Source organism: Triticum aestivum, chromosome 6B, assembly GCF_018294505.1.
Source record: "Triticum aestivum cultivar Chinese Spring chromosome 6B, IWGSC CS RefSeq v2.1, whole genome shotgun sequence".
Taxonomy (NCBI): Eukaryota; Viridiplantae; Streptophyta; class Magnoliopsida; order Poales; family Poaceae; genus Triticum; species Triticum aestivum.
The window spans coordinates 243,726,890-243,737,059 of record NC_057810.1 but is presented as its reverse complement, the minus strand read 5'-3'; the positions used below and the strand labels follow the sequence as shown (position 1 = coordinate 243,737,059).

The window sequence follows — 10,170 nt, the reverse complement described above, 5'->3', positions numbered from 1 at the left end:
ATGATGAACATGAGCAGGCTGGACAAGGAGGAGTTGATGAGGATCGTCTATGCTGCCTTAGAAAGCCATCTACCCTACCAAGGCTCAATACGGTGTTGGAGCTTGAGCACCATAGGCCTCAGGTCCGCCACGGAGAGCCGAGAGTCACTAATGGGAATCCTCGGGTAGGTGGTGGGGAAGGAGCCCAGCTGACAATTGAGGCGGTCAGTGATATTCTGGCTCTCAGTGGGCAGTAGCCCATCACCATCACTTCGCTCTTATCGAAGTTGATTTTGAGGCCAGACATTTGCTGAAAGCAGAGTAGGAGGAATTTCAGGTTCGTGATATCGGATGTGGAGCCCTCCACCATAATGATGGTATCGTCGGCATACTGAAGGAGGGACACACCACTTCCCTCCACAAGATGCGACACTACACCGTGGATGTGGCCTGCAGCTTTAGCCTTGTCACGGATAGTAGCCAATGCATCGACCACCATGTTGAATGGGAAATGGGAGAAGGGGTTGCCCTGCCTAACCCCACTTAAGATGGGGAAGTAGGGGCCGATCTCACCATTGATGTTAACCGTGGTTTGTTTGGACGAGACCATCTGCATGATCCGGGTGACCCAACGGTCGTTGAACCCTTTTTGGAGCAACACTTCCCGAAGGAAGGACCAACTGACCGTGTCATAGGCTTTGTGGAAGTCAATTTTCAGGAAGACGGCCTTGAGGTGTTTGGATCGGACCTCATGGAGGACCTCCTGAAAGACTAGGACCCCATTGAGGATATATTGGCCTTGGATGAATGTCGACTGGTCGGGGTGGGTAATGCGATCGGCCAAAGGGGTCACCCTATTAGCGTACCCCTTTGCTAGGATGCGGAAGATCGCGTTGATCACTGTGATAGGACGGAACTGGGGGATGTCCGAAGCGCCGGTGACCTTGGGGATTAGTGTGATGATCCCATAATTAAGGCGGTGGAGGTCGATGGTGCCAACATAGAACTCCTCAAAGAGGGCCATCACCTCCTTCCTAATGACGTTCCAGAAGGTCTGGAAGAACTTGACCGGGAGGCCGTCAGGGCCGGCGCGGACATCGGATTCATGCCCTTGATGGCAGTCCGGACCTCCTCCTCAGAGAACGAGGCCATGAGGTCCGCATTCTCTGTGATAGCCCACCTTTATCCCATGTATGTGCTCTACCCATTGCGCCATGCCATGCTAGTTTTTTCTCTTCCATGCCTTTTCATTTCACTTTCAATTTTGAGTCTATTATATCTTTTGAAGTGAGAGTCTAATTTATGTTTTGTGTGCATATTTTGTGTTTCTTGCGACGATGACTTTGAAACAAGACCACTCTCAGATACATAAATACTTTCGGAAACTTCGAAAGTCTAAAAACTTATCAAAATGTATTCAAGAATGGCCTTGTTTGAAAGTCCTTGTAGTAAGGAGCACAAATATGCAAACAGAACATAAATTGGACTTTCAGTTCAAAAAATATAACAGGTTCAACAATGAAAGTCAAATGAAAAAACATGGGAAAGAAAAACTAGCATGGTGGGGTGGGTGGAATATGCAAGCTCTGACAAAAGCATGCATGCGTGGGATAAAGGTGATTGATGGGCTAAAAAATCATAGAGCAATACCTGGTAATGACCAATACTCCCTCCACTGCGCCCATACTTTTCGAGATTTAAGTTTGACCATAAATTTAACCAATATGGGCGACTGCGGCGGGAGCATGACAGATATCTTTGTATTCGTATTCAAAAGAAATTTTCAAAGGTATAATTTCTCAGTAAAATGATTGATGTATTATTGATCAAAGTTGAATCTCAAAAAACGTGAGCGCACTATATTGTGGAATGGAGGGGTACTAGAAAAATACGCAGGAGCTCATGGGTGCTCCACACCCCTAATATTAAACATAGAAAATATCAAAAAATTCAAAAAAAAACTAAAAATTGGGGATATCAAACCTGGCTTATCAATCTACTCCCGTGTGAAATTTCGTAAAAAATATATCCGGAAACATATCCGTGGCAAAGGAAATATTGTCCGAACAAAAATCCAACCAAACCCTTTTTTTCTATACGTAGGAATTTTTTGTCTTTTTTGCCACGAATACGTTTCCTGGTATTTTTTTCACAAAAATTCACGCGGGGTAGATCGGGAACCCAGGTTTGATATCTAATTTTTTTTCCAATTTTTTCGGTATATTTTGTATTTAATGTTCGTATAGGAGTGTGAAGCATCTTGGTGCTACAAATCCGCTTCCGGGAGTACTAAACAAATCAGCGTATATTTGTGTTCCTGGGCATATGTCACTGGATCTCAATCAGTGCGGAGGCCGATGGCTGCTCCAAATCCATTCTTGGCATGCTCACCTTGAAAAGGGAAGTGGGAGGTTCCACTCACGCTGCAATACTTACTTGCCTGCTTGCCTTGTCGGCTATAGAATAGGTAAATGTTTCTTAGGTGTAAGTACAACGGTCATGAACAGTTTTTGTTTAAGTATACTTACAACATATCATAAAATTATAAAAAAGAATGTATGTACATATTCATATGGTTCATATAAGAACGGTCACTTTTGCGCTCCCGACAAAAATAAAGTCCATAGAAGAGTGTGTTTAGAGCGCTAAATTAGTTTTTTCTTACACACGCATCGCAGTAAAACAAACTACATTCTCCAGATTTACAAGCATACAAAGGACTTGAACATATACATTTAGAGTGTTTTTCGAAAAAATATTACTCCCTCCGTTCCAAACTAGAAGACTCAACTTTATACTGAAGTTAGTATAAAGTTGAGTCATCTATGTTGGAACAGAGGGAGTAGGTCCCAAACTTATTTTCCTTACGTGCCTCTTCTTGCACTTCTGAATTACCCCTTTGCGTTGGCCAGGTCCTAGTCGGCACGTTCACATCTCCTTCCCCTACACGGCTAAGTATCTTGCGTGAGAAAACTAGAGACCATTAATTAGCAAACTTTGGCATAAAAGCTTGACGAAAGGTGCTTTCTTTTGTTCTGATGACGCCAGTGTCTATGCTACCGCGCAATCAGAACAATCATTTAGCTATATACAATTGATTAATAAAGGATAGAGATGTGATTTTGTGTGCTAAGTGCCTTTTGATTAATCACAATAATAGGTAGTAGTGGTTTGGACTTTACATGAACCTATCTCTCTATACCTTTGCTACAATTGCAAGTTGAGTAGTATTTAACACGTTTGGGCAACAACAAGTGATGTGTGGCGCCAAGGAAGAGTCCCAACGAAGAAGAAAGCTTTGTGCCACGGCACTGCGGTCTGCAGATAAGAATGGCCTTGTGTAACGCATGGTTTATGGATTGTAATATGTGTTGTGTTTTATTAAGCCTATTTCAAGTTGGTTTATGGATTGTAAGCAGGGATGGAATGAACTTTTTTTCCTGTTAAAACACCTAGGCCTTGCATATCGATGCACCGGCGAAAAAAGCGGGTCGTTTTAAACCCATGGGTATGGAATGAACAATCAGAGCTGTTTGGTTTGCAGGATTCGGGGGTTAATTTGATAAATGCCACTCCAAATTTGGCGATTCCGAGAAATGCCACTGCAATTTTCAAACTTTGAAAAATGCCATTCATGCCATTTCCAGTGGCATTTTTCGAAGTCTGCAGTGGCGTTTTTCAATGTTTGCAAAAATTGCAGTGGCATTTTTCAAAGTTTGGAAATTGCAGTGGCATTTTTATGAATCGCCATAATTGGAGTGGCATTTATCTAATTAACCCATTCCAAAAACCAAAGGAACAGTAAAAACATGTGACTAGGATGTCATGGCATATTGAATCCTAAAGGAATTGAAAACAAGTGATAAATTTGTACTCCCTCCGATCCATATTAATTGACGCACATTGAGTACAACTTTAGTAATATAGATCGGAGGGAGTAATAGAAGCTGTTTGCTTGCACCAGGGAAAAATGCATGAATTTTCCTACAAGATTAACCAATTAGGTACATGCGATGGTTGTCCCAGAAACAAATGAAATTTCCCATGAGGTTAAACTTCGGAGTAAAACTCACATGGAAATTTCCTTACGGGATTGCATACAAAGTAGGCCATAGAGAAAAAAATATGGTCTCCAATCCTACCAATCAAACATGCTCTATAGGAAAAATGCCTAAGGAATGAAATCCTCCAAATTTTCTTTGAAAATCCTTTTAACCAAAGAGTCCCTCAACCGCTGATAAGATCGTGATGGATCAGTCTTTAAAAAAAAAGATCACGACGCACCATCGAAGTCGAATAAAATGATGGACCATCAAGCACACAATAAATATTTAATCCTTAGTCTTTATGTCCATTTTTCTAGCCGGTGTTTTGATGTTAGTTTTCTCTTTGCATGGACGTGCTTAATTACATATGATCTCGTGTGCACCATCAAAGTCGAATGTAATCGTGATCCTTATTATGATAATTGCAGCTAAAGAAGCAATTAATTAGCACATTTTTTTGTAAAGCGCGTAATACAGATATAATCCTCGACCTTTATGTTCATTTTCTTTAGCTGGTGTGTTGCTGTTCAAGATTTTATATGACATCGCTGCTTACAATACTCTCCACCGTTGTAGGAAAGATGATTGAATACTTGATTGCTTCTTTCTGCTCTTTTGTTTTGCTTCAAAAGATGGCCAAGAGCACAGCCTTTTGTTTTTCTTTCTGGAGTCAATAATTGGTGCATCAAGGAGAGGAAAGGCATGATCATACATACCCAAGGTAAGCTCAGCAGCTCAGCCACTCAGGGCCAGTGTCCTTGTCTCCTCTGTCCCTCTCCCTCAAAATGCACCACTGATGCAAATATCTTTACATGCAGATTGCCTGGTCTGACAAAAGCTTTGCTTAACTTATTAATCAATTAAAGCAAAAGACGAAGGTGCTAGTTAAGCAGCCTTTCATGCTAATCCCCTCATCTGCAAAGAAAATAAAAATGGTCAAAGCATCTGTTGATTTGCCCACTGCTGGGTGACACTGCTTTTGCCAAGACCATAGAAAATATTTGCCTCCTGGTCTATCTTTACTGCACATCAATTCAGCATAGGTTTGCCTCCTGGCCTATCTTTCTGCATAAATGCACAGCAATTCAGAACAAAACTGGTTCAAATTATCCCTTGATTGTATATTTGCTCTCAAAGATTCAGAGCTGATAGTTGTACAGTACTGGTCTGGCAAGTGCCAGCTCTTAAGCACTTCTGTATTAGAATAACAAATAGTAATCCTGTGCAATATTTGCTTCAAAAAAAAAAACTGTGCAATACAACTCATTTGTTCATGTAACTACAAACTAAACATAGATACAGAATACACGAGCGCGACTGCTCTTGATGAGGGTGACCTTATTGAAAAATGACAACATATGTCTGACCAACACTGATAAAAGTACGTTGTGGTTCCAGCCAGAGCCAATGCACAATTCGAACATATGGCACTTCCTTGCTTGCCACCTGATCACAGGTTGGGGCTTCAGAATAACCACAAGGTGCCCTGCGACCGCTCGCTGCCATGAATAACTTGGCCAAATCCATTTAATCATGAAAGCAGTTGCCCCTGAAACTCACTGTCACTAATCAAAACTGGCACTCTGCGACAAATTGGATGGAAGTATCTGTCTTTAGATTCGATTGGCACTCTGCGAGAAACTATGTCAAACTTTAGATAATGCCAACGAGTGGACAACTGCCTCAGCTGTAGTTTCTCTAGAGATAATATATCAAACTTTTGCACAATACTTCACACCATAACACACTCATTTTGATATTATTAGGGCTGTAAGTTAATGCTCTGATGTGTGTTGCCACCGTTCCTTCACGCCTTCAATTTAGAACGGAGATTCAAGTGACTCGTCCCAAACATCTCCACTTGCATTGGAAGCATCTTCACCATCTTCTTCCATTGCCAATCTTATATATTCTCTCCGAGCAAAACGATCCCAGTCGGTCAAGGATGGCTCTTCACGCATCTGCAGTTACATTAGGAGAAAGAACATAATGTTAGCACCATGGAGGACCAAAAATATCAGCACTCGTTGGATGTAGAATACTTGTGAAAACTTGACTCACCTGGCGAATGAGGAATGGGTCTCTAGATTCAAAAGCCATGAACTTGTTGAGGTTGAAGAGAACATTGAAGAAATGCCCGGACAATTTGCACCTCCGGAAGTCTTTTATGGTAAAAAAGGTATCATCCTGAAAAAGCAACACACATATCAGCTTAAAAATGTACAGGATCTTAGGAACTGCACAAAAATAGGAAAGGTATGCAGACCTCTGGTCCTATCATATCAACTAGTTGACACAATATGTCCTCAAACAGTACAGGTTCCTGGGCCATGCATTCCATGCGATGAAGTTGCTCCTCAAAAAAGTACTGTAGTTCAATGTGTGTGAGTATGCCGTTGCCATCCAAATCTATACATTTAAACCTGACAAGAGAATAATGGAAACATAAATATGAGTTTCTAGAATATGCAACATAAAAACATCTCAAATTAAATCACACAACCATTTAAAGTAATCTAGCATGATGAAGGGTGTGTAAAAAACAAATGATGAGAGCTATTGCAAGAAATCCCCTTGAAGATCTCCTAGTCAGGATGTTTCTCCTGAGGCAGACTTCCTATGATCTCAGGAGTAGATTTGCTTTTCCGAATACCCATGTTAAGGAAAATTTCAATGAACGTCTTCACAAACCACATAATCATTTTTCAATCCCTTGTGTGATTTGTAGCCAACAAATCATTTGACAGACTGAGCAAGTAAAGAATTCTGCTTAGCTTAGATTGAGAATGAAACCAGTCAGTGTCAGACCAAGGGTTTAGATACAAGGGAGAAACCAACAAGGGCAAATATGCATCCGAGTTCCTCGGTTCTTAGAGAAAAAGCTGAGGGGCCCTTCCCCCTTTGGTCTTTTTTTTAGAACAAAGCTACAAAGACCTACTCTAATAAAACATCATCTGATCCACGGTTTATCGGCTTTGCAAAAGTCTAATCTCTGAAAGAAAGATCTAATAGTGCTCTAGAGAAACTTGTTTATAAAAGAGGCATAGACATGAGAATCATAACATTATTGGTGATTGGTAAGCTCACACTGGCTTAGATTTTAGGTAATGCACAATAATTTGCGTGACAATACGAAACATTACAGTGCTGCTCAAAATAGTTGGAGCATTGCTTAACTGAAGAATAAAGCAAGTGTCAGAAAAAACAAAAGCTGGACCTACCAATAATCTTGGCTTGGTTCTGATGATTTATCCTCTTCAGACAAAATAAAATGAACAAAATCTTCGTAACACATTTTCCCTGGAATCTTGCTGGTAAATTTCCTGGGAACCTATTGTGTATCAATTAAAAACTGTCAGTATGGATGTAATTGTAAAGAATCGCTGCATGTAAAAAATAAAGTAGAAGTGCAGAAACTTGAATGATCTGAAAATGGTAGAGCGAAACAAATACCAACCTCCGAGAAAATTCTATCTACAATCCTATATGTCAACGCATGGTTTCCATACTTAATAAGATTTTCTTTGTCAATAAAGAAATCGTGGTCCGTATCGAGTTCCCAGAACTTGCAGTATATCACATAGAAATGCTCATATGAGAAATACCTACAGAAAACGAGAAATGATTGGTGTCTCACAAGTTGTAGAGGAAATATTTTTTTCGTACAAAAGAGACAGAAGCAAAAAGCGGTGTAAAAATTTGTGTTTAAATGTGCCACCTTAAAACTTTATTGATATCCTCTTCATCATCAGCATGCCGCAGCGAATCAAGCAGATTTCCACGTTTCAGCTCCCTCAGACTGAGAAGGCCATTTCCAATTCGATTCAAGCAATAAAATATCCTATATACGACAGTCTCAGCTGACAAACAATGTTGTATAAGTAGAAGAAAATACTGTATGACATTCAATATTTGATTGAAATGGTCACAGAAGGACATATATAGGCTTACCATATCTTTCCTGAAATTCCGGCGTGCTCTTTAAGAATTCCAGGCCAGGATGGTTGTCCAAAAGGTCTCGAAGAACTGGTTTGAAATCTTCCTAGATTATTACCAATGGCATCAATCATGAAACAGAATCAGCATCCATTTATGGAGTCCTTAACTGCATGCTTTTGTTCTGTAAAGCATACATACCTTTGTGAGGTAATCATGATCTGGTTGCTTCAAAATCGTAAATACTTGGGTTGCACTGTCCATAGTCATCATATTGCTATTCACCCAGAAATCCATAAAGGCATCCCTGGAAGAAATACCATAATGTAAGGTTCAACATTTGTGGGTTCCGTGAATCCCAAGTGATCAAGTGATCAACTACCTTGAGACAAATTCAGTGTTATCCTTATCGATCTTTCCAAAAAGAACAGTGGTAAAGAACGACGGTAGTTTGCAGAGCTCCCTGGTAACCATCCGAAATTCTATTGTGGAAAAAACAGACAAAAATAAATAAAAGCACAGGACATAGATGGTTAGTTGATATGCTCACGCACAATCTGATATGATCATGATAATTGACAATTTAAGCTGGTTATGCTTATAAAGCTAATCCAGATGACAAACTTCAAACTTGAGCACCGATTTGATCAGATGAAAACCACAAGGTCCAAATGAAACTACTCGTCTTTACACCAGTGATTTCTAATTAAAATTGCATCCAAAAGATCCATTCATTTCATATTTGGCAAAATAATCCTGAAGACACTTTGCATTTCACGCACCTTGAATCCGAAGACCATTGGAGTGCCCGGCGAAGAGCTGCTCGACTATAGATATGCATTGCCTCTTCTGCTCGTATGGCAGCGGGCGTCCATCTCGGAAATAGAACTGTCAAGCGACATGGACGATTTCGATTAGCTTGCTGAAAAAAGAATGGTGCTGACAGGTTGATGGGTCGACGGCGAGCATGCGTATGTGTACCTGTGGAATGACCTCCTTGACGGCGCGCGCGGTGGCCGGCCGGAGCGGGGACGCGCAACGGTTGGAGTGTCCGCCGACCCCGCTGGGCTTCCTAGAGAGGCGGGGCGACCTCGGCGAGAGCGGCGGCACGTTGGCGCCCCCCTGCATCATCATGGACGGCAACATGGCGCCCCCGGCGAAGCCCGCGCCGTTGGCCTTGGCCTTCTGGGCCAGGCAGCTGACCAGCGCGACGGTGTCGGGGAGGGAGAGCCAGTGCGCGAAGAGGTGGTCGAGGACGCCGCGCAGCGCGGGCGCCCCCGGCGCGGGGATCTCCGGCGGCAGCTGTAGGAGGTCCACCTGCAGCGCCAGCGCCGACACGGCGCTCAGATCCGGCGCCACCTCCATTCCCAATCCCCACCTCGATCGCTCGCCGCCGCTCGCCGAGCCGATCCGATCGGAGCAGGTCGATCGTCGGGCAGGTCCGAGTGGGAATCAGGCGCGTGGCGCGACGTGGGGCGGCGGCGGTGGGGAAGACCGGTTAGCTAACGGCTCGCCTCACGCCAGTCTGGGCGCCATCCTGGCCGTCCATCTCATAGATCGGCCGCGTCCCTGCACAGCCACATGGTGCCGGTCAACGGCTTTTGCGGGTGCCGGGCGATCTGCAACAGATGCACATGCCTCCAGCTCTAAACAGTTCGACAGATTCGTACAGATTTCATACAAACACAAAACATTTGTGCAAATTCCTAGAGAAGTGATGTGATAACAAATAGATACTTTGGCAAATGAACAGCCTATCCCTCAGAGGAAGGAGTAAATCCTGTTCTCAGTGTTACAAAAACATATGCACAATTCTTGGCCAATGTATACAACATGATTGACATACATACCGTCTCGACTTGAAAACCAGGTCGAATGGAGTGATTGCTCACTTGTTGAATGAAAAAAGATGCAATCAACCGGATGGGATCTCCTAATGATGACTATATTTCTGTCTAGTGAGAGAAAAAAGGAGAAGTGGAGAATGGCAAGAACCTAACCATAAATAGCGTCGGATGCGAGGGAGAGGAGGATGGATGGGAGGGAAAGGACGAGAGGGGAAATAGGCCTCTCAGACCACCGATAAACTCGCACCAGGCATGCATGCTACTTTGGTACATGCATGTTCTATTTAGTTTGGAACTAGCGTGGTAATTAACTCGCTCGTAGGAGTTCAACACAAACTCACATAGGGTTCATGCATTATATT

General features: G+C 42.5%; 1 protein-coding gene across 2 annotated transcripts; it reads right to left on the bottom strand.

Moving 5' to 3' along the window:
- Positions 1-5,118: 5,118 nt before the first annotated feature.
- On the bottom strand, positions 5,119-9,961 carry LOC123136794 (probable serine/threonine protein phosphatase 2A regulatory subunit B''delta). Of its 2 annotated transcripts, none has more exons than XM_044556297.1 (12): positions 9,812-9,961; positions 8,943-9,530; positions 8,744-8,849; positions 8,344-8,443; positions 8,163-8,268; positions 7,977-8,067; positions 7,744-7,885; positions 7,483-7,630; positions 7,247-7,356; positions 6,292-6,448; positions 6,087-6,212; positions 5,119-5,986 (listed from the first exon to the last, which is right to left on the bottom strand). In XM_044556297.1, exons 2-12 carry the CDS (start codon positions 9,324-9,326, stop codon positions 5,846-5,848), a joined length of 1,611 nt encoding a protein of 536 aa, XP_044412232.1. In that variant the 5' UTR covers positions 9,327-9,530; positions 9,812-9,961; the 3' UTR covers positions 5,119-5,845. The 2 variants fall into 2 exon arrangements, with proteins under 2 accessions (XP_044412232.1, XP_044412233.1); XM_044556298.1 differs by having other exon boundaries at positions 8,943-9,580; positions 9,812-9,909.
- Between the last annotated feature and the right edge of the window lie 209 nt (positions 9,962-10,170).